The following is a 25,656-nucleotide window of genomic DNA, read 5'->3' on the forward strand; positions in this document are numbered from 1 at the left end:
AGGTTCTATTCTGAAGTTGTATTCTATAGCTCTACTCCAAGGTTCTATTCTGAAGTTGTATTCTGAAGTTGTATTCTGAAGTTCTACTCTATAGCTCTACTCCAAGGTTCTATTCTGAAGTTCTATTCTGAAGTTCTATTCTAAAGTTCTATTATATAGCTCTACTCCAAGGTTCTATTCTGAAGTTCTATTCTAAAGTTCTATTATATAGCTCTACTCCAAGGTTCTATTCTAAAGTTCTATTCTATAGCTCTACTCCAGGGTTCTATTCTAAAGTTATATTCTATAGCTCTACTCCAAGGTTCTATTCTGAAGTTGTATTCTATAGCTCTACTCCAAGGTTCTATTATGAAGTTCTATTCTATAGCTCTACTCCAAGGTTCTATTCTGAAGTTGTATTCTCTGTATCCTCTCTCTCTCAGTTGTAGGAGGCTCCAGCCATGACAATAACGTGTGAAGGTGGGCCCAGGGCCAGCGGTCTGTGTGTGTGTTCAGGCCTGTGGAGGCGACGGTCTCTCCTCCTGCTCTACGTGGTCTTGGAGCTGGTTGTGGTCCACTCCGCCGCGGTCCTGGGAGCTCTGGAGCTCCAGCTGGACGAGGAGCAGCCAGCAGGGACCATCGTAGGGGACATCAGTGCTGGGTTACCCCCCGGCGTCACCGCCTCGCTGTACTTCATCTCTGACCACGAGGGGACGGGGGTGGGCAGCGACCTCCACATCGACGAGACCTCTGGGATCATCACCACGGCACGCCGCCTCGACCGCGAGCAGAGGGACCACTACAGCTTCATCGCCGTCACCATGACCGGGGTCACAGTCGAGGTGTCCGTCACGGTCAACGACATCAACGACCACGCGCCGGCGTTCCCCACGCCCAGGGTGTTGCTAAAGGTCCCGGAGCAGACGGTGGTGGGAACTCGTTTCTCCCTGGAACCCGCATCGGACACGGACCGCGATCAGCTGACCACCCAGGGATATATGATTAAGGAGGGCAACGTGGGACAGGCCTTCAGGCTGGAGACCAAGAGGGCTGCTAACAAGGTATGACGCGATATAGCACAGCATATTATAGGATAGCATAGGATAGCATAGCACCCAGGGAAAATACATCAAAATGGTATTGTACAATATGATACGATACTCTGTTGTCCAGGACAGCGGTAATTAAGAATACTACAGTGGGGAAAAAAAGTATTTAGTCAGCCACCAATTGTGTAAGTTCTCCCACTTAAAAAGATGAGAGGGGCCTGTAATTTTCATCATAGGTACACGTCAACTATGACAGACAAAATGAGAAAAAAAATTCCAGAAAATCACATTGTAGGATTTTTAATGAATTTATTTGCAAATTATGGTGGAAAATAAGTATTTGGTCAATAACAAAAGTTTCTCAATACTTTGTTATATACCCTTTGTTGGCAATGACACAGGTCAAACGTTTTCTGTAAGTCTTCAAAAGGTTTTCACACACTGTTGCTGGTATTTTGGCCCATTCCTCCATGCAGATCTCCTCTAGAGCAGTGATGTTTTGGGGCTGTCGCTGGGCAACACAGACTTTCAACTCCCTCCAAAGATTTTCTATGGGGTTGAGATCTGGAGACTGGCTAGGCCACTCCAGGACCTTGAAATGCTTCTTACGAAGCCACTCCTTCGTTGCCCGGGCGGTGTGTTTGGGATCATTGTCATGCTGAAAGACCCAGCCACGTTTCATCTTCAATGCCCTTGCTGATGGAAGGAGGTTTTCACTCAAAATCTCACGATACATGGCCCCATTCATTCTTTCATTTACACGGATCAGTCGTCCTGGTCCCTTTGCAGAAAAACAGCCCCAGAGCATGATGTTTCCACCCCCATGCTTCACAGTAGGTATGGTGTTCTTTGGATGCAACTCAGTATTCTTTGTCCTCCAAACACGACGAGTTGAGTTTTTACCAAAAAGTTATATTTTGGTTTCATCTGACATTCTCCCAATCCTCTTCTGGATCATCCAAATGCACTCTAGCAAACTTCAGACGGGCCTGGACATGTACTGGCTTAAGCAGGGGGACACGTCTGGCACAGCAGGATTTGAGTCCCTGGCGGCGTAGTGTGTTACTGATGGTAGGCTTTGTTACTTTGGTCCCAGCTCTCTGCAGGTCATTCACTAGGTCCCCCGTGTGGTTCTGGGATTTTTGCTCACCGTTCTTGGGATCATTTTGACCCCACGGGGTGAGATCTTGCGTGGAGCCCCAGATCGAGGGAGATTATCAGTGGTCTTGTATGTCTTCCATTTCTTAATAATTGCTCCCACAGTTGATTTCTTCAAACCAAGCTGCTTACCTATTGCAGATTCAGTCTTCCCAGCCTGGTGCAGGTCTACAATTTTGTTTCTGGTGTCCTTTGACAGTTCTTTGGTCTTGGCCATAGTGGAGTTTGGAGTGTGACTGTTTGAGGTTGTGGACAGGTGTCTTTTATACTGATAACAAGTTCAAACAGGTGCCATTAATACAGGTAACTAGTGGAGGACAGAGGAGCATCTTAAAGAAGAAGTTACAGGTCTGTGAGAGCCAGAAATCTTGCTTGTTTGTAGGTGACCAAATACTTATTTTCCACCACAATTTGTAAATAAATTCATTAAAAATCCTACAATGTGATTTTCTGGAAAAAAAAATCTCAATTTGTCTGTCATAGTTGACGTGTACCTATGATGAAAATTACAGGCCTCTCTCATCTTTTTAAGTGGGAGCACTTGCACAATTGATGGCTGACTAAATACTTTTTTCCCCACTGTACATGTAATACAATTCAAAATATTATACATGTAGTACAATACAATATAATATGTTATAAATATAATACAATACATTATACATGTAGTACAATACAATACATTATACATGTTGTACAATAAAAATCAAATCACATTTTATTTGCCACATGCGCCGAATACAACAGGTGTAGACATTACACTGAAATGTAATGAAATGTACTTACAAGCCCTTTACCAACAATGCAGTTTAAGAAAAAAAATTAAAGAGCAAATAATTAAAGTAGGGAGGCTATATACAGGGGGTACCGGTACAGAGTCAATGTGCGGGGGCACCGGTTAGTCGAGGTAACTGAGGTAAAACAGTATGTACATGTGGGTAGAGTTAAAGTGACTATGCATAAATAATAAACAGAGTAGCAGCAGCGTAAAAGAGGGTGTTGGGGTGGGGTGGGGGGGGGGGGGGGGGGCAATGCAAATAGTCCGGGTAACCATGATTAGCTGTTCAGGAGTCTTATGGCTTGGGGGAAGAAACTGTTAAGAAGCCTTTTGGACCTAGACTTGGCGCTTCGGTACCGCTTGCCGTACGGTAGCAGAGAGAACAGTCTATGACTAGGTTGGCTGGAGACTTTGATAATTTTTAGGGCCTTCCTCTGACACCGCCTGGTATAGAGGTCCTGGATGGCAGGAAGCTTGGCCCCAGTGATGTACTCTCTGTAGTGCCTTGTGGTCGGAGGCCGAGCAGTTGCCATACCAGGCGGTGATTCAACCAGTCAGGATGCTCTCGATGGTGCAGCTGTAGAACTTTTTGTGGATGAGGACCCAAGCCAAATCTTTTCAGTCTCTTGAGGGGGGATAGGCTTTGTCGTGCCCTCTTCATGACTGTCTTGGTGTGTTTGGACCATGATCGTTTGTTGGTGATGTGGACACCAAGGAACTTGAAGCTCTCAACCTGCTCCACTACAGCCCTGTCGATGAGAATGGGGGCGTGCTCGGTCCTCTTCTTTTTCCTGTAGTCCACAATCATCTCCTTTGTCTTGATCACGTTGAGGGAGAGGTTGTTAACCTGGCACCACACGGCCAGGTCTCTGACCTCCTCCCTATAGGCTGTCTCATCATTGTCGGTGATCAGGCCTACCACTGTTGTGTCGTCGGCAAACTTAATGATGGTGTTGGAGTCGTGCCTGGAGTCGTGCCTGGCCATGCAGTCATGGGTGAACAGGGAGTACAGGAGGGGCCCCCGTGTTGAGGATCAGTGTGGCAGATGTGTTGTTACCTACCCTTACCACCTGGGGGCGGCCCGTCAGGAAGTCCAGGATCCAGTTGCAGAGGGAGGTGTTTAGTCCCAGGGTCCTTAGCTTATTGATGAGCTTTGAGGGCACTATGGTGTTGAACACTGAGCTGTAGTCAATGAATAGCATTGTCACTTAGGTGTTCCTCTTGTCCAGGTGGGAAAGGTCAGTGTGGAGCGCAATAGAGATTGCATCACCTGTGGATCTGTTCGGGCGGTATGCAAATTGGAGTGGGTCTAGGGTTTCTGGGATAATGGTGTTAATGTGAGCCATGACCAGCCTTTCAAAGCACTTCATGGCTACAGACGTCAGTGCTACGGGTCAGTAGTCATTTAGGCAGGTTATATTAGTGTTCTTGGGCACAGGGACTATGGTGGTCTGCTTGAAACATGTTGGTATTACAGACTCAGTCAGGGACATGTTGAAAATGTCAGTGAAGACACTTGCCAGTTGGTCAGCACATACTCGGAGTACATGTCCTGGTAATCCGTCTGCCTCTGCGGCCTTGTGAATGTTGACCTGTTTAAAAGTCTTACTCACATTGGCTACAGAGAGCTTGATCACATAGTCATCCAGAACAGCTGATTCTCTCATGCATGCTTCAGTGTTGCTTGCCTCGAAGCGAGCATAGAAGTGATTTAGCTCATCTGGTAGGCTTGTGTCACTGGCATCTCGCGGCTGTGCTGCCCTTTGTAGTCTGTAATGGTTTTCAAGCTCTGCCACATCTGACGAGCGTCAGAGCCGGTGTAGTACGATTCAATCTTAGTCCTGTATTGACTCTTTGCCTGTTTGATGGTTCGTCAGAGGGCATAGCGGGATTTCTTATAAGCGTCCGGGTTAGAGTCCCGCTCCTTGAAAGCGGCAGCTCTACCCTTTAGCTCAGTGCGGATGTTGCCTGTAATCCATGGCTTCTGGTTGGGGTATGTACGTACCTTCACTATGGGGACGATGTCATCGCTGCACTTATTGATGAAGCCAGTGACTGATGTGGTGTACTCCTCAATGCTATCGGAAGAATCCCTGAACATATTCCAGTCTGTGCTAGCAAAACAGTCCTGTAGCTTAGCATCTGTGTCATCTGACCACTTCCTTGGTCAGATTTTCCAAATGGAGGGTGAGGGAGAGCTTTGTACGCGTCTCTGTGTGTGGAGTAAAGGTGGTCTAGAGTTTTTTTCCCTCTGGTTGCACATTTAACATGCTGGTAGAAATTAGGTAGAATGGATTTAAGTTTCCCTGCATTAAAGTCCCCGGCCACTAAGAGCGCTGCCTCTGGATGAGCGTTTTCCTGTTTACTTTTGGCCTTATACAGCTCATTGAGTGCAATCTTAGTGCCTGCATCGGTTTGTGGTGGTAGATATACAGCTATGAAAAATATAGATGAAAACTCTCTCGGTAAATATTGTGGTCTACAGCTTATCATGAGATACTCTACCTCAGGCGAGCAAAACCTAGAGACTTCCTTAGTATTAGATTTAATGCACCAGCTGTTGTTTACAAATATACACAGACCGCCACCCCTTGTCTTACCGGAGTCAGCCGTTCTATCCTGCCGATGTAGCGTATAGCCCGCTAGCTGTATGTTGTCCATGTCGTCGTTCATCCACGACTCGGTGAAACATAAGATATTACAGTTTTTAATGTCCCGTTGGTAGGATAACCGTAACCTTAGGTCATCCAATTTATTCTCAAATGATTGAAGATTGGCTAATAGGATTGATGGAAGAGGCAGTTTACTCGCTCGCCGTCGGATCCTTACAAGGCACCCCGACCTACGTCCACGATATCTCAGTCTCTTTCTCCTGTGAATGACGGGGATTTGGGCCTTGTCGGGTGTCTGTAGAATATCCTTCGCGTCCGACTCGTTGAAGAATTTTTTTTCGTCCATACGAGGTGAGTAATCGCTGTCCTGATATCCAGAAGCTCTTTTTGGTCATAGGAGACGGTGGCAGAAACATTATGTACAGAACAAATTACAAATAACGCGAAAAAACACACATAATAGTACAATTGGTTAGAGGGCGGTAAAACGGCAGCCATCTTCTTCGGCACCATTTCTGTTGCAATATAATATGTTATACATTTACATTTGACATTTTAGTCATTTAGCAGACGCTCTTATCCAGAGCGACTTACAGTTAGTGAGTGCATACATTTTTTTCATACTGGCCCCCCGTGGGAAACAAACCCACAACCCTGGCGTTGCAAGCGCCATGCTCTACCAACTGAGCTACAGTACAATACAATACAATATATTATACATGTAGTACAATACAATATATTATACATGTAATATAATACAATACAATATATTATACATGTTGTACAATACAATACATTATACATGTAATACAATACAATACAATATATTATACATGTAATATAACACAATATATTATACATGTAATACAATACAATACAATACAATAATACCATACACACTTGCACTGTCTGATGCAGGGGTGCGCAAACTACGGCCGTTCAATCCGGGCCGTGGGATTTAAAAAAAATAAATGTTTTTGGGGGGATGATTATGATTACACCCCAGGCCACTCTTGAATGTCTAAAACTACACTGAACAAAAATATAAGCGCAACATGTAAAGTCCATGTTTCATGAGCTGAAATAAAAGATCCCAGAAATTTTCCATAGACACAAAAAGCTTATTTCTCTCAAATGTTGTGCACACATTTGTTTACATCCCTGTTAGTGAACATTTCTCCTTTGCCAAGATAATCCGTCCACCTGACAGGTGTGGCATATCAAGAAGCTGATTAAACAGCATGATCATTAAACAGGTGCACCTTGTGCTGGGGACAATAAAATGCCACTCTAAAATGTGCAGTTTTGTCACACAACACAATGCCACAGATGTCTCAAGTTTTGAGGGAGCGTGCAATTGGCATGCTGACTGTAGGAATGTCCACCAGAGCTGTTGCCAGAGAATTTAATGTTAATTTCTCTACCATAAGCCTACAATGTCGTTTTAGAGAATTTGGCAGTACGTCCAACTGGCCTCACAACCGCAGACCACGTGCAACCATGCCAGCCCAGGACCTCCACATCCAGCTTGTTCACCTGCGGGATCGTCTGAGACCAGCCAACCAGACAGCTGATGAAACTGAGGAGTATTTCTGTCTGTAATAAAGCCCTTTTGTGGAGGAAAACTAATTGGCTGGCTCCCCAGTGGGTGGGCCCTGGCTACCAAGTGGGAGGGCCTATGCCCTCCCAAGCCCACCTATGGCTGCACCCCTGCCTAGACATGTGAAATCCATAGGGCCTTATGAATTTATTTAAATTGACTGATTTCCTTATATGAACTGTAACTCAGTAAAATTGTTGAAATTGTTGCATGTTGCGTTTATATTTTTGTTCAGTATGTAGAAATTATAATGGTCCTACATATTTTCAAATAACTGCATTTTTTTCTGATTTTGAAGCATATATTTGTCCCCAAAAAGTCTGTGCAGCCCTCTGTTGAATTTCAAAATCCCGATGTGGCCCTCGAGCCAAAAAGTCTGCCCAGTCTAGCGTAGACTCTGTCTCCTCATCCTCTACTCCAAGGTTCTATTCGGAAGTTGTATTCTATAGCTCTACTCCAAGGTTCTATTCTGAAGTTGTATTCTATAGCTCTACTCCAAGGTTCTATTCTGAAGTTGTATTCTATAGCTCTACTCCAAGGTTCTATTCTAAAGTTCTATTCTGAAGTTCTATTCTATAGCTCTATTCCAAGGTTCTATTCTAAAGTTATATTCTGAAGTTGTATTCTATAGCTCTACTCCAAGGTTCTATTCTGAAGTTGTATTCTATAGCTCTACTCCAAGATTCTATTCTAAAGTTCTATTCTGAAGTTCTATTCTATAGCTCTACTCCAAGGTTCTATTCTAAAGTCATATTCTGAAGTTGTATTATATAGCTCTACTCCAAGGTTCTATTCTAAAGTTATATTCTGAAGTTATATTCTATAGCTCTACTCCAAGGTTCTATTCTAAAGTTATATTCTTAAGTTCTATTCTATAGCTCTACTCCAAGGCTCTATTCTAAAGTTCTATCCTGAAGTTCTATTCTATATCTCTACTCCAAGGTTCTATTCTAAAGTTCTATTCTGAAGTTGTATTATATAGCTCTACTCCAAGGTTCTATTCTAAAGTTTTATTCTGAAGTTCTATTCTATAGCTCTACTCCAAGGTTCTATTCTGAAGTTGTATTATATAGCTCTACTCCAAGGTTCTATTCTGAAGTTGTATTCTATAGCTCTACTCCAAGGTTCTATTCTAAAGTTATATTCTTAAGTTCTATTCTATAGCTCTACTCCAAGGTTCTATTCTGAAGTTGTATTCTATAGCTCTACTCCAAGGCTCTATTCTAAAGTTCTATTCTATAGCTCTACTCCAAGGTTCTATTCTGAAGTTGTATTATATAGCTCTACTCCAAGGTTCTATTCTGAAGTTGTATTCTATAGCTCTACTCCAAGGTTCTATTCTGAAGTTGTATTCTATAGCTCTACTCCAAGGTTCTATTCTGAAGTTGTATTCTATAGCTCTACTCCAAGGTTATATTCTAAAATTCTATTCTATAGCTCTAGTCCAAGGTTCTATTCTAAAGTTCTATCTATTCTATTCTGTCTCCTCATCCTAAGGTGTTATACCTGGACCTGGTGGTGAACGGTGTTCTGGACAGGGAGAAGAGGTCCTCATACAGCCTGGTCCTGGAGGCCTTTGATGGGGGGAGTCCCAGACGCACCGGCCTGATGACCGTGGAGGTGTCTGTCACTGACATCAACGACCACGCCCCCGTCTTCAACCAGAGCAGATACCATGCCATCATCTCTGAGAGTTTACCACAGGGAAGCAACATACTGCAGGTATGGGGTTTAATCATTTTATTTTAGTTGGACAACATTTCCTTGATATGTCTTGCTATTTTTGAGGGTTACCTGAATGAACATAAAACAAGAACACAATAAATATCCCAAATAACAGTAGTATTGGCAACGGTGGACAGAAGAGATGCAGGGCTGAACTTGTTGTGCTATAGCCTTTTCCTATCTCCCTATCCAACACCTTTCCCTATCTCCCTATCCAACACCGTTCCCTATCTCCCTATCCAACACCTTTCCCCATCTCCCTATCCAACACCTTTCCCCATCTCCCTATCCAACACCTTTCCCTATCTCCCTATCCAACACCTTTCCCCATCTCCCTATCCAACACCGTTCCCTATCTCCCTATCCAACACCTTTCCCTATCCAACACCTTTCCCTATCTCCCTATCCAACACCGTTCCCTATCTCCCTATCCAACACCTTTCCCCATCTCCCTATCCAACACCTTTCCCCATCTCCCTATCCAACACCTTTCCCTATCCAACACAGTTCCCTATCTCCCTATCCAACACCTTTCCCTATCTCCCTATCCAACACCTTTCCCCATCTCCCGATCCAACACCTTTCCCTATCCAACACAGTTCCCTATCTCCCTATCCAACACCTTTCCCTATCTCCCTATCCAACACCTTTCCCTATCTCCCTATCCAACACCTTTCCCTATCCAACACCATTCCCTATCCAACACCTTTCCCCATCTCCCTATCCAACACCTTTCCCCATCTCCCTATCCAACACCTTTCCCCATCTCCCTATCCAACACCTTTCCCCATCTCCCGATCCAACACCTTTCCCCATCTCCCGATCCAACACCTTTCCCCATCTCCCGATCCAACACTTTTCCCCATCTCCCTATCCAACACCGTTTCCTATCTCCCTATCCAACACCTTTCCCTACCTCCCTATCCAACACCTTTCCCCATCTCCCTATCCAACACCTTTCCCTATCCAACACCGTTCCCTATCTCCCTATCCAACACCGTTCCCTATCCAACACCTTTCCCTATCCAACACCGTTCCCTATCTCCCTATCCAACACCGTTCCCTATCCAACACCGTTCCCTATCCAACACCTTTCCCTATCTCCCTATCCAACACCGTTCCCTATCTCCCTATCCAACACCGTTCCCTATCCAATACCGTTCCCTATCCAACATCTTTCCCTATCTCCCTATCCAACACCTTTCCCTATCTCCCTATCCAACACCTTTCCCTATCTCCCTATCCAACACCTTTCCCTATCTCCCTATCCAACACCTTCCCTATCCAACACCTTTCCCTATCTCCCTATCCAACACCTTTCCCCATCTCCCTATCCAACACCTTTCCCTATCTCCCTATCCAACACCTTCCCTATCCAACACCTCTCCCTATCCAACACCGTTCCCTATCTCCCTATCCAACACCTTTCCCTATCCAACATCTTTCCCTATCTCCCTATCCAACACCTTTCCCTATCTCCCTATCCAACACCTTTCCCTATCTCCCTATCCAACACCTTTCCCTATCTCCCTATCCAACACCTTCCCTATCCAACACCTTTCCCTATCTCCCTATCCAACACCTTTCCCCATCTCCCTATCCAACACCTTTCCCTATCTCCCTATCCAACACCTTCCCTAACCAACACCTCTCCCTATCCAACACCGTTCCCTATCTCCCTATCCAACACCTTTCCTTATCCAACACCTTTCCCTATCTCCCTATCCAACACCTTTCCCTATCTCCCTATCCAACACCTTTCCCTATCTCCCTATCCAACACCTTCCCTATCCAACACCTTTCCCTATCTCCCTATCCAACACCTTTCCCCATCTCCCTATCCAACACCTTTCCCTATCTCCCTAGTCAACACCTTCCCTATCCAACACCTCTCCCTATCCAACACCGTTCCCTATCTCCCTATCCAACACCTTTCCCTATCCAACACCTTTCCCTATCTCCCTATCCAACACCTTTCCCTATCTCCCTATCCAACACCTTTCCCTATCTCCCTATCCAACACCTTTCCCCATCTCCCTATCCAACACCTTTCCCCATCTCCCTATCCAACACCTTTCCCTATCTCCATATCCAACACCTTTCCTTATCTCCCTATCCAACACCGTTCCCTATCCAACACCTTTCCCTATCCAACACCTTTCCCTATCTCCCTATCCAACACCGTTCCCTATCCAACACCTTTCCCTATCCAACACCTTTCCCTATCTCCCTATCCAACACCTTTCCCCTATCCAACACCTTTTCCTTATCCAACACCTTTTCCCTATCCAACACCTTTTCCTTATCCAACACCTTTCCCCTATCCAACACCTTTTCCTATCCAACACCTTTCCCTATCAAACACCTTTCCCCTATTCAACACCTTTCTCCCTATCAACACCTTTTCCCCTATCCAACACCTTTCCCTATCCAACACCTTTCCCCTATCCAACACCTTTCCCCTATCCAACACCTTTCCCCTATCTCCCTATCCAACACCTTTCCCTATCTCCCTATCCAACACCTTTCCCCTATCCAACACCTTTCCTTATCCAACACCTTTCCCTATCCAACACCTTTCCCTTATCCAACACCTTTCCCCTATCCAACACCTTTCCCTATCAAACACCTTTTCCCTATCCAACACCTTTTCCCTATCCAACACCTTTCCCTATCCAACACCTTTCCCTATCCAACACCTTTCCTATCCAACACCTTTCCCTATCCAACACCTTTCCCTTATCCAACACCTTTCCCTATCCAACACCTTTTCCCTATCAAACACCTTTCCCTATCCAACACCTTTCCCCTATCCAACACCTTTCCCCTATCCAACACCTTTCCCTATCCAACACCTTTTTCCCTATCAAACACCTTTTCCCTATCCAACACCTTTTCCTATCCAACACCTTTCCCCTATCCAACACCTTTCCTATCCAACACCTTTCCCTATCCAACACCTTTCCCTTATCCAACACCTTTCCCTATCCATCACCTTTCCCCTATCCAACACCTTTCCCTATCCAACACCTTTCCCCCTATCCAACACCTTTCCCTATCCAACACCTTTCCCCTATCCAACACCTTTCCCCTATCAAACACCTTTCCCCTATCCAACACCTTTCCCCTATCCAACACCTTTCCCCTATCCAACACCTTTCCCTATCCAACACCTTTCCCCTATCCAACACCTTTCCCTATCTCCCTTATCCAACACCTTTCCCTATCCAACACCTTTCCCCTATCCAACACCTTTCCCCTATCCAACACCTTTCCCTATCCAACACCTTTCCCCTATCCAACACCTTTCCCCTATCCAACACCTTTCCCCTATCCAACACCTTTCCCTATCTCCCTATCCAACACGGTTCCCTATCCAACACCTTTCCCTATCCAACACCTTTCCCCTATCCAACACCTTTCCCTATCTCCCGTATCCAACACCTTTCCCTATCCAACACCTTTCCCCTATCCAACACCTTTCCCCTATCCAACACCTTTCCCTATCCAACACCTTTTCCCCTATCCAACACCTTTTCCCTATCCAACACCTTTTCCCCTATCCAACACCTTTCCCTATCCAACACCTTTCCCCTATCCAACACCTTTTCCCTATCCAACACCTTTCCCTGTCCAACACCTTTCCCCTATCCAACACCTTTTCCTATCCAACACCTTTCCCCTATCCAACACCTTTTCCCCTGTCCAACACCTTTCTCTATCCAACACCTTTCCCCTATCCAACACCTTTCCCTATCCAACACCTTTTCCTATCCAACACCTTTTCCCCTATCCAACACCTTTCCCTATCCAACACCTTTCCCTATCTCCCTATCCAACACCTTTCCCTATCAAATACCTTTCCCCTATCCAACACCTTTCCCTTATCCAACACCTTTCCCCTATCCAACACCTTTCCCCTATCCAACACCTTTCCCTATCCAACACCTTTCCCTATCCAACCCCTTTCCCCTATCCAACACCCTTTCCCTATCCAACACCTTTCCCTATCCAACACCTTTCCCCTATCCAACACATTTCCCTATCCAACACCTTTCCCTATCCAACACCTTTCCCTATCCAACACCTTCCCTATCCAACACCGTTCCCTATCTCCCTATCCAACACCTTTCCCCTATCCAACACCGTTCCCTATCTCCCTATCCAACACCTTTCCTATCCAACACCTTTCCCTATCCAACACCTTTCCCTATCCAACACCTTTTCCCCTATCCAACACCTTTCCCTATCCAACACCGTTCCCTATCTCCCTATCCAACACCTTTCCCTATCCAACACCTTTTCCCTATCCAACACCTTTCCCTTATCCAACACCTTTCCCTATCCAACACCTTTCCCTATCCAACACCTTTCCCTTATCCAACACCTTTCCTATCCAACACCTTTCCCTATCCAACACCTTTCCCATATCCAACACCTTTCCCTTATCCAACACCTTTCCCTATCCAACACCTTTCCCTATCCAACACCTTTCCCTATCCAACACCTTTCCCTATCCAACACCTTTCCCCTGTCCAACACCTTTCTCTATCCAACACCTTTCCCCTATCCAACACCTTTCCCTATCCAACACCTTTCCCTATCCAACACCTTTCCCCTATCCAACACCTTTCCCTATCCAACACCTTTCCTATCTCCCTATCCAACACCTTTCCCTATCAAATACCTTTCCCCTATCCAACACCTTTCCCTTATCCAACACCTTTCCCCTATCCAACACCTTTCCCCTATCCAACACCTTTCCCTATCCAACACCTTTCCCTATCCAACACCTTTCCCCTATCCAACACCTTTCCCTATCCAACACCTTTCCCTATCCAACACCTTTCCCCTATCCAACACATTTCCCTATCCAACACCTTTCCCTATCCAACACCTTTCCCTATCCAACACCTTCCCTATCCAACACCGTTCCCTATCTCCCTATCCAACACCTTTCCCCTATCCAACACCGTTCCCTATCTCCCTATCCAACACCTTTCCCTATCCAACACCTTTCCCTATCCAACACCTTTCCCTATCCAACACCTTTCCCTATCCAACACCTTTCCCTATCCAACACCGTTCCCTATCTCCCTATCCAACACCTTTCCCTATCCAACACCTTTCCCTATCCAACACCTTTCCCTTATCCAACACCTTTCCCTATCCAACACCTTTCCCTATCCAACACCTTTCCCTTATCCAACACCTTTCCCTATCCAACACCTTTCCCTATCCAACACCTTTCCCATATCCAACACCTTTCCCTTATCCAACACCTTTCCCCTATCCAACACCTTTCCCTATCCAACACCTTTCCTATCCAACACCTTTCCCTATCCAACACCTTTCCCTATCCAACACCTTTCCCTATCCAACACCTTTCCCTATCCAACACCTTTCCCCTATCCAACACCTTTTCCCTATCCAACACCTTTCCCTATCCAACACCTTTCCCTATCCAACACCTTCCCTATCCAACACCGTTCCCTATCTCCCTATCCAACACCTTTCCCCTATCCAACACCGTTCCCTATCTCCCTATCAACACCTTTCCCTATCCAACACCTTTCCCTATCCAACACCTTTCCCTATCCAACACCTTTCCCTATCCAACACCTTTCCCTATCCAACACCGTTCCCTATCTCCCTATCCAACACCTTTCCCCTATCCAACACCTTTCCTTATCCAACACCTTTCCCTATCCAACACCTTTCCCTTATCAAACACCTTTCCCCTATCCAACACCTTTCCCTATCAAACACCTTTCCCCTATCCAACACCTTTCCCCTATCCAACACCTTTCCCCTATCCAACACCTTTCCCTATCCAACACCTTTCCCCTATCCAACACCTTTCCTTATCCAACACCTTTCCCTATCCAACACCTTTCCCTTATCAAACACCTTTCCCTATCCAACACCTTTCCCCTATCCAACACCTTTCCCCTATCCAACACCTTTCCTATCCAACACCTTTTCCCCTATCCAACACCTTTCCATATCTCCCTTATCCAACACCTTTCCCTATCCAACACCTTTCCCCTATCCAACACCTTTCCCCTATCCAACACCTTTCCCTATCCAACACCTTTCCCCTATCCAACACCTTTCCCCTATCCAACAACTTTCCCCTATCCAACACCTTTCCCTATCTCCCTATCCAACACGGTTCCCTATCCAACACCTTTCCCTATCCAACACCTTTCCCTATCTCCCTATCCAACACCTTTCCCCTATCCAACACCTTTCCCTATCCAACACCTTTCCCCTATCCAACACCTTTCCCTATCTCCCTTATCCAACACCTTTCCCTATCCAACACCTTTCCCTATCCAACACCTTTCCCTATCCAACACCTTTTCCCTATCCAACACCTTTCCCCTATCCAACACCTTTCCCCTATCCAACACCTTTCCCTATCCAACACCTTTCCCTATCTCCCTATCCAACACCTTTCCCTATGTCCCTTATCCAACACCTTTCCCTATCCAACACCTTTCCCCTATCCAACACCTTTCCCCTATCCAACACCTTTCCCTATCCAACACCTTTCCCCTATCCAACACCTTTCCCCTATCCAACACCTTTCCCCTGTCCAACACCTTTCCCTATCCAACACCTTTCCCTATCCAACACCGTTCCCTATCTCCCTATCCAACACCTTTCCCCTATCCAACACCTTTCCTTATCCAACACCTTTCCCTATCCAACACCTTTCCCTTATCAAACACCTTTCCCCTATCCAACACCTTTCCCTATCAAACACCTTTCCCCTATCCAACACCTTTCCCCTATCCAACACCTTTCCCCTATCCAACACCTTTCCCTATCCAACACCTTTCCCCTATCCAACACCTTTCCTTATCCAACACCTTTCCCTATCCAACACCTTTCCCCTATCAAACACCTTTCCCCTATCCAACACCTTTCCCCTATCCAACACCTTTCCCCTATCCAACACCTTTCCCTATCCAACACCTTTCCCCTATCCAACACCTTTCCATATCTCCCTTATCCAACACCTTTCCCTATCCAACACCTTTCCCCTATCCAACACCTTTCCCCTATCCAACACCTTTTCCCTATCCAACACCTTTCCCCTATTCAACACCTTTTCCCTATCCAACAACTTTCCCTATCCAACACCTTTCCCTATCTCCCTATCCAACACGGTTCCCTATCCAACACCTTTCCCTATCCAACACCTTTCCCTATCTCCCTATCCAACACCTTTCCCCTATCCAACACCTTTCCCTATCCAACACCTTTCCCCTATCCAACACCTTTCCCTATCTCCCTTATCCAACACCTTTCCCTATCCAACACCTTTCCCCTATCCAACACCTTTCCCCTATCCAACACCTTTCCCTATCCAACACCTTTCCCCTATCCAACACCTTTCCCCTATCCAACACCTTTCCCCTATCCAACACCTTTCCCTATCTCCCTATCCAACACCTTTCCCTATGTCCCTTATCCAACACCTTTCCCTATCCAACACCTTTCCCCTATCCAACACCTTTCCCCTATCCAACACCTTTCCCTATCCAACACCTTTCCCCTATCCAACACCTTTCCCCTATCCAACACCTTTCCCCTGTCCAACACCTTTCCCCTATCCAACACCTTTCCCTATCCAACACCTTTCCCCTATCCAACACCTTTCCCCTGTCCAACACCTTTCCCTATCCAACACCTTTCCCCTATCCAACACCTTTCCCTATCCAACACCTTTCCCTATCCAACACCTTTCCCCTATCCAACACCTTTCCCTATCCAACACCTTTCCCTATCTCCCTATCCAACACCTTTCCCTATCAAACACCTTTCCCCTATCCAACACCTTTCCCTTATCCAACACCTTTCCCCTATCCAACACCTTTCCCCTATCCAACACCTTTCCCTATCCAACACCTTTCCCTATCCAACACCTTTCCCCTATCCAACACCTTTCCCTATCCAACACCTTTCCCTATCCAACACCTTTCCCCTATCCAACACCTTTCCCTATCCAACACCTTTCCCTATCCAACACCCTTCCCTATCCAACACCTTCCCTATCCAACACCGTTCCCTATCTCCCTATCCAACACCTTTCCCCTATCCAACACCGTTCCTTATCTCCCTATCCAACACCTTTCCCTATCCAACACCTTTCCCTATCCAACACCTTTCCCTATCCAACACCTTTCCCTATCCAACACCGTTCCCTATCTCCCTATCCAACACCTTTCCCTATCCAACACCTTTCCCTTATCCAACACCTTTCCCTATCCAACACCTTTCCCTATCCAACACCTTTCCCTTATCCAACACCTTTCCCTATCCAACACCTTTCCCTATCCAACACCGTTCCCTATCCAACACCTTTCCCTATCCAACACCTTTCCCTATCCAACACCTTTCCCCTATCCAACACTTTTCCCCTATCCAACACCTTTCCCTATCCAACACCTTTCCCCTATCCAACACCTTTCCCCTATCCAACACCTTTCCCCTATCCAACACCTTTCCCCTATCCAACACCTTTCCCCTATCCAACACCTTTCCCCTATCCAACACCTTTCCCCTATCCAACACCTTTCCCTATCTCCCTATCCAACACCTTTCCCTATCCAACACCTCTCCCTATCCAACACCTTTCCCCTATCCAACACCTTTCCCTACCCCCCTATCCAACACCTTTCCCTATCCAACACCTCTCCCTATCCAACACCTTTCCCCTATCCAACACCTTTCCCTATCTCCCTATCCAACACCTTTCCCTATCCAACACCTCTCCCTATCCAACACCTTTCCCCTATCCAACACCTTTCCCTATCTCCCTATCCAACACCTTTCCCTATCCAACACCTTTCCCTATCTCCCTATCCAACACCTTTCCCCTATCCAACACCTTTCCCTATCCAACACCTTTCCCTATCCAACACCTTTCCCTATCCAACACCTTTCCTATCCAACACCTTTTCCCCTATCCAACACCTTTCCCTATCTCCTTATCCAACACCTTTCCCTATCCAACACCTTTCCCCTATCCAACACCTTTCCCCTATCCAACACCTTTCCCTATCCAACACCTTTCCCCTATCCAACACCTTTTCCCCTATCCAACACCTTTTCCCCTATCCAACACCTTTCCCTATCTCCCTATCCAACACCTTTCCCTATCTCCCTTATCCAACACCTTTTCCTATCCAACACCTTTCCCCTATCCAACACCTTTCCCTATCCAACACCTTTTCCTATCCAACACCTTTCCCCTATCCAACACCTTTCCCTATCCAACACCTTTTCCCCTGTCCAACACCTTTTCCCCTATCCAACACCTTTTCCCTATCCAACACCTTTCCCCTATCCAACACCTTTTCCCTGTCCAACACCTTTCCCTATCCAACACCTTTCCCTATCCAACACCTTTTCCCTATCCAACACCTTTTCCCTATCCAACACCTTTCCCTATCCAACACCTTTCCCTATCCAACACCTTTCCCTATCTCCCTATCCAACACCTTTCCCTATCAACCACCTTTCCCCTATCCAACACCTTCCCTTATCCAACACCTTTCCCCTATCCAACCCCTTTCCTATCCAACACCTTTTCCCTATCCAACACCTTTCCCTATCCAACACCTTTTCCCTATCCAACACCTTTCCCTATCCAACACCTTTTCCCTATCCAACACCTTTCCCCTATCCAACACCTTTTCCCTATCCAACACCTTTTCCCTATCCAACACCTTTTCCCTATCCAACACCTTCCCTATCCAACACCGTTTCCTATCTCCCTATCCAACACCTTTTCCCCTATCCAACACCGTTCCCTATCTCCCTATCCAACACCTTTTCCCTATCCAACACCTTTCCCTATCCAACACCTTTTCCCTATCCAACACCTTTCCCTATCCAACACCTTTTCCCTATCCAACACCGTTTCCCTATCTCCCTATCCAACACCTTTTCCCTATCCAACACCTTTTCCCTATCCAACACCTTTCCCTTATCCAACACCTTTTCCCTATCCAACACCTTTCCTATCCAACACCTTTTCCCTTATCCAACACCTTTTCCTATCCAACACCTTTTCCCTATACAACACCTTTTCCCTATCCAACACCTTTTCCTATCCAACACCTTTTCCCTATCCAACACCTTTCCCCTATCCAACACCTTTCCCCTATCCAACACCTTTCCCTATCCAACACCTTTCCCCTATCCAACACCTTTCCCTATCCAACACCTTTCCCCTATCCAACACCTTTCCCCTATCCAACACCTTTCCCTATCCAACACCTTTTCCCTATCTCCCTATCCAACACCTTTCCCTATCCAACACCTCTCCCTATCCAACACCTTTCCCCTATCCAACACCTTTCCCTATCTCCCTATCCAACACCTTTCCCTATCCAACACCTCTCCCTATCCAACACCTTTCCCCTATCCAACACCTTTCCCTATCTCCCTATCCAACACCTTTCCCTATCCAACACCTCTCCCTATCCAACACCTTTCCCCTATCCAACACCTTTCCCTATCTCCCTATCCAACACCTTTTCCCTATCCAACACCTCTCCCTATCCAACACCTTTTCCCTATCCAACACCTTTTCCCTATCTCCCTATCCAACACCTTTCCCTATCCAACACCTTTCCCTATCTCCCTATCCAACACCTTTCCCCTATCCAACACCTTTCCCTATCCAACACCTTTCCCCTATCCAACACCTTTCCCTATCCAACACCTTTCCCTATCCAACACCTTTCCCTATCCAACACCTTTCCCTATCTCCCTATCTCCCTATCCAACACCTTTCCCTATCCAACACCTCTCCCTATCCAACACCTTTCCCCTATCCAACACCTTTCCCTATCTCCCTATCCAACACCTTTCCCTATCCAACACCTCTCCCTATCCAACACCTTTCCCCTATCCAACACCTTTCCCTATCTCCCTATCCAACACCTTTCCCTATCCAACACCTTTCCCTATCTCCCTATCCAACACCTTTCCCCTATCCAACACCTTTCCCTATCCAACACCTTTCCCCTATCCAACACCTTTCCCTATCCAACACCTTTCCCTATCCAACACCTTTCCCTATCCAACACCTTTCCCTATCTCCCTATCCAACACTAGTGGATCATGTTTTCATGTTATTATTTCAGCATCCATCCTGATTGTCCTCTGTCCTCCTGCATCCATCCTGATTGTCCTCTGTCCTCCTGCATCCATCCTGATTGTCCTCTCTCCTCCTGCATCCATCCTGATTGTCCTCTGTCCTCCTGCATCCATCCTGATTGTCCTCTGTCCTCCTGCAGGTGTTTGCGTCCGACGCTGACGAGGGAGATAATGGTCTGGTTCTGTATGAGATTAGCCGTCGCCAGAGCGACCCTGACCGCTACTTCGTCGTGGATACAAAGTCAGGGGTCATCACTCTGAACCGGCCGCTGGATTACGAGCTGAAAAGAGTCCACGAGCTGGTCGTCCAGGCGACAGACAACGCCAGCCACCCTGAGGTACATGTGTGTCTGTGGGGCTTAGGATCCTATCTTAGGAACCTGGCTTGTGTGTTTCTAACACCTTGTTGACCATAGACTACTGCTTTACCTCATCTCCTCCAGGTGACAAATGCATTCGTCACCATCCACGTCCGAGACTACAACGACAACCAACCCACTATGACCATCATCTTCCTCAGCGAAGACGGCTCTCCGCGCGTCTCCGAGGGCGCCCAGCCCGGCCAGTACGTGGCGCGCATCTCGGTCACCGACCCCGACTTCGGAGAATACGCTAACGTTAACGTTTCGCTAGAGGGAGGGGACGGGAAGTTCGCCCTGACCACCAAGGACAGTATTATCTATCTGATCTGTGTGGACCAGGAGTTGGACCGCGAGGAGAGGGACGCGTACGAGCTGAGAGTGATGGCTACAGACGCAGGCACCCCTCCACTAAGAGCCGAGTCCTCCTTTACGATCCAGGTCACTGACGTTAACGATAATCCTCCACTCTTTGACCAGCAGACATACAAACATACCATCCCCGAGGTCGTCTTCCCAGGGTCCTTTGTGCTCCAGGTGACGGCCCGGGACAAGGACCAGGGTCCCAATGGGGATGTCCGATACAGCCTCCTCAATGACAAGAAGAGCCACTCTGATTGGTTCTCCATTGACCCGTTAACAGGGATCATCACCACGGCGAAGGTGCTGGATTATGAGTCGGAGCCAGCGCCCAGCGTCACAGTAGTTGCCACGGACAACGGACAGCCTCCCCAGTCGTCGACGGCGAGGGTTGCTGTGGTGCTGCAGGATGTAAACGATAACGAGCCAGTGTTCTCTAGTAACTTCTACAACGTGACGATCAAGGAGAACAACGGAGACAGGACCTGCTTCTTAGAGGTAGGAACAGCTCTGTCTGTTTGTCTGTCTGTCTGTCTGTCTGTCTGTCTGTCTGTCTGTCTGTCTGTCTGTCTGTCTGTCTGTCTGTCTGTCTGTCTGTCTGTCTGTCTTTTGCCATCTCGCTCTCGCTGCTGTTCTTCTCTGTGTGAATAGAAAGCAGACAGTACGCTCGTTGGCATTCACAAGGCATACTCTCACACTGTCTTTTTCACTAAGGATGGTTGCAATAAAAAATTTCACTAAATGTGGGAACAAGCATCAATCTCTGTCTGTGTCTCTCTGTCTGTGTCTCTCTGTCTCTGTCTCTCTGTCCATGTCTCTGTCTCTCTGTCTCTGTCTGTCTGTGTCTCTCTGTCTGTGTCTCTCTGTCTGTCATCTCTTGCTGCTATCTCATTCTTTATGTGGACAGAATGGCAGGCCAAATGCCCGTAGGCACTTACCATGGTTCATAAGTGATCCCACTCTGCCTTTCTGAGATGTAAAAAATATATATATTTCTGCGAGTGGATATGTTGTATCAGTATCATTTAGTATTAAGTGGATACAGTTCAGTCAATTCAGTTGTAAGTGTCTGCAATTGAAGTGCCTCATCAACAAGCTGGGTTGACTCCTCCTGCTCAGCATCGTTCCGTTTCTCAGAACGTCAAATTTAAAAAGGTTAAGAGTTAAGGTTTTGGATAGGGTTAAAGCATAAAGTTTAGGCTGTCATTCTGAATGGTTAAGGTAAGGCTTAAGGTTTGGGATAGGGTTAAAGCAAGTGTCTAGCACTGGGATGGAACATGCAACCTCTTGATCTGGAGTCATGGGATTACACCCGTCCACCACCCTGGGAAAACCCAAAACCTCCTGATCTGGAGCCATGGGATTACACCCATCCACCACCCTGGCAAAACCCAAAACCTCCTGATCTGGAGCCATGGGATTACGCCCGTCCACCACCCTGGGAAAACCCAAAACCTCCTGATCTGGAGCCATGGGATTACACCCATCCACCACCCTGGGAAAACCCAAAACCTCCTGATCTGGAGCCATGGGATTACACCGATCCACCACCCTGGCAAAACCCAAAACCTCCTGATCTGGAGCCATGGGATTACGCCCGTCCACCACCCTGGGAAAACCCAAAACCTCCTGATCTGGAGCCATGGGATTACACCCATCCACCACCCTGGCAAAACCCAAAACCTCCTGATCTGGAGCCATGGGATTACACCGATCCACCACCCTGGCAAAACCCAAAACCTCCTGATCTGGAGCCATGGGATTACGCCCGTCCACCACCCTGGGAAAACCCAAAACCTCCTGATCTGGAGCCATGGGATTACACCCATCCACCACCCTGGGAAAACCCAAAACCTCCTGATCTGGAGCCATGGGATTACGCCCGTCCACCACCCTGGGAAAACCCAAAACCTCCTGATCTGGAGTCATGGGATTACACCCATCCACCACCCTGGCAAAACCCAAAACCTCCTGATCTGGAGCCATGGGATTACGCCCGTCCACCACCCTGGCAAAACCCAAGCATACTTGATGGTAATAACACTCACTGTTGCCCCTAGTGGCCGGGTTTTACAGGCATTTCCCAACGTCCTCAGGACATGGATAGACGTCCTCAGGACATGGATAGACGTCCTCAGGACATGGATAGACGTCCTCAGGACATGGATAGACGTCCTCAGGACATGGATAGACGTCCTCAGGACATGGATAGACGTCCTCAGGACATGGATAGACGTCCTCAGGACATGGATACACGTCCTCAGGACATGGATAGACGTCCAATTTCAAAGTCAGTCTTGAGCGATCTGCCTGGGTTCATACCCCTGTCTGGTACTAGACTGGGAGTATTTAGGATTACTCTCACACACACACACACACACACACACACACACACACACACACACACACACACACACACACACACACACTCTCTCACACACACACACACACACACACACACACACACACACACACACACACACACACACTCTCACTCTCTCACACACACACACACACACACACACACACACACACACACACACACACACACACACACACACACACACACACACACACACACACACACACACACACACACACACACACTCTCTGTTCAACCTCTCTCTTCTTTCTCACACCTCTGATAATCTCTCCTCTCCTCCTTCTGTCTTTCTCTCTCCTGTTCCGGCCTGATTTATAGACAATTATAAATGAGTGTGGAAACTAGCATCATGTTTGAAACACACTGTCTCCTTCTGAAGTGGCACCCTATTCCCTAAGGGCCCTGGTCAAAAGTAATGCACTATATAAGGAATAGGGGGCCACTGTGCTCATCATCACTCACCAGGCTATCTAGCAATCCTCTGAGGTGATGACATGTCTTCATGTGATTTATAAAGAGTTGACTAGGAGACACACTGGGAGAGACACACTGGGAGAGACACACTGGGACAGACACACTGGGACAGACACACTGGGACAGACACACTGGGAGAGACACACTGGGAGAGACACACTGGGACAGACACACTGGGACAGACACACTGGGACAGACACACTGGGACAGACACACTGGGACAGACACACTGGGACAGACACACTGGGACAGACACACTGGGAGAGACACACTGGGACAGACACACTGGGAGAGACACACTGGGAGAGACACACTGGGACAGACACACTGGGACAGACACACTGGGACAGACACACTGGGACAGACACACTGGGAGAGACACACTGGGAGAGACACACTGGGACAGACACACTGGGACAGACACACTGGGACAGACACACTGGGACAGACACACTGGGACAGACATGGAATGTGGTTTTATTGAGAAGAAAGAGGGATTTATAAGAGTTTATAAAAGAGGGAGGGTAGGGAGAGAGAGGGGGGGGGTGGAAGGAGGCAGGGTAGGGAGAGAGAGAGAGGAGTGGAAGGAGGGAGGGTAGGGAGAGAGAGAGAGAGAGAGAGAGAGAGAAGAGAGAGAGAGAGGAGAGTGGAAGGAGGCAGGGTAGGGAGAGAGAGAGAGAGAGAGAGAGGAGAGTGGAAGGAGGGAGGTTAGGGAGAGAGAGAGAGAGAGAGAGAGAGAGAGAGGAGAGTGGAAGGAAGGAGGGAGGGTAGGGAGAGAGAGAGAGAGGGGAGTGGAAGGAGGGAGGGTAGGGAGAGAGAGAGAGGGGAGTGGAAGGAGGCAGGGTAGGGAGAGAGAGGGGGGAGGGAGAGAGAGAGAGCCGTTAAATCCAGAAAAGAGCAGTTAAATTCTACAACCACCTAAAAGGAAGCGATTCCCAAACCTTCCATAACAAAGCCATCACCTACAGAGAGATGAACTTGGAGAAGAGTCCCCTAAGTAAGCTGGTCCTCTGTTCAAAACACAACAGACCCCACAGAGCCCCAGGACAGCAACACGATTAGACCCAACCAAATCATGAGAAAACTAAAAGATAATTACTTGACACATTGGAAAGAATTAATAAAAAAAGAGCAAACTAGAATGCTATTTGGCCCTAAACAGAGAGTACACAGTGGCAGAATACCTGACCACTGTGAATGACCCAAAGCTTTGACTATGTACAGACTCAGTGAGCATAGCCTCGCTATTGAGAAAGGCCGCCGTAGGCAGACCTGGCTCTCAAGAGAAGACAGGCTATGTGCACACTGCCCACAAAATGAGGTGGAAACTGAGCTGCACTTCCTAACCTCCTGCCAAATGTATGACCATATTAGAGACATATTTCCCTCAGATTACACAGATCCACAAAGAATTTGAAAACAAACCAAATTTTGATAAACTCCCTTATCTATTGGGTGAAATACCACAGTGTGCCATCACAGCAGCAAGATGTGTGACCTGTTGCCACAAGAAAAGGGCAACCAGTGAAGAACAAACACCATTGTAAATACAACCATCACCGAATGGACAGGTAGATCCCTGTCTGTACACCTGCCTTGTTAGAGTGAACTTTCAGAGGTTCTGTAAACTAGTGGCACCGCTGTGTTGGGGTATAATTAGGCCCTCAAATGAAGGCCTTATGATATTTTTTACATTTACAGTCATTTAGCAGACGCTCTTATCCAGAGCGACTTACAGATAGTGAGTGCATACATTATTTTATTATTATTATTTATTTTTTTCATACTGGCCCCCCGTGGGAATCGAACCCACAACCCATGATCTACCAACTGAGCTACATCCCTGCCGGCCATTCCCTCCCCTACCCTGGACAACGCTGGGCCAATAGTACGCCGCCCCATGGGTCTCCCGGTCGCGGCCGGCTACGACAGAGCCTGGATTCAAACCAGGATCTCTAGTGGCACAGCTAGCACTGCGATGCAGTGCCTTAGACTACT

At 47.0% G+C, this 25,656-nt stretch overlaps 1 protein-coding gene across 1 annotated transcript; it reads left to right on the forward strand.

Annotated features, from left to right (window-relative positions):
• Positions 1-431: 431 nt before the first annotated feature.
• LOC121556272 (protocadherin-16) lies at positions 432-23,707 on the forward strand. The gene is made up of 5 exons (XM_041870172.2): positions 432-1,040; positions 8,674-8,898; positions 20,223-20,420; positions 20,526-21,299; positions 23,702-23,707. The coding sequence occupies exons 1-5, from the start codon at positions 441-443 to the stop codon at positions 23,705-23,707; spliced, it is 1,803 nt and encodes a 600-aa protein (XP_041726106.2). The 5' UTR covers positions 432-440.
• The last annotated feature ends 1,949 nt before the right edge of the window (positions 23,708-25,656 follow it).

This window comes from Coregonus clupeaformis, unplaced genomic scaffold, assembly GCF_020615455.1.
Source record: "Coregonus clupeaformis isolate EN_2021a unplaced genomic scaffold, ASM2061545v1 scaf0045, whole genome shotgun sequence".
NCBI classification, from domain to species: Eukaryota; Metazoa; Chordata; class Actinopteri; order Salmoniformes; family Salmonidae; genus Coregonus; species Coregonus clupeaformis.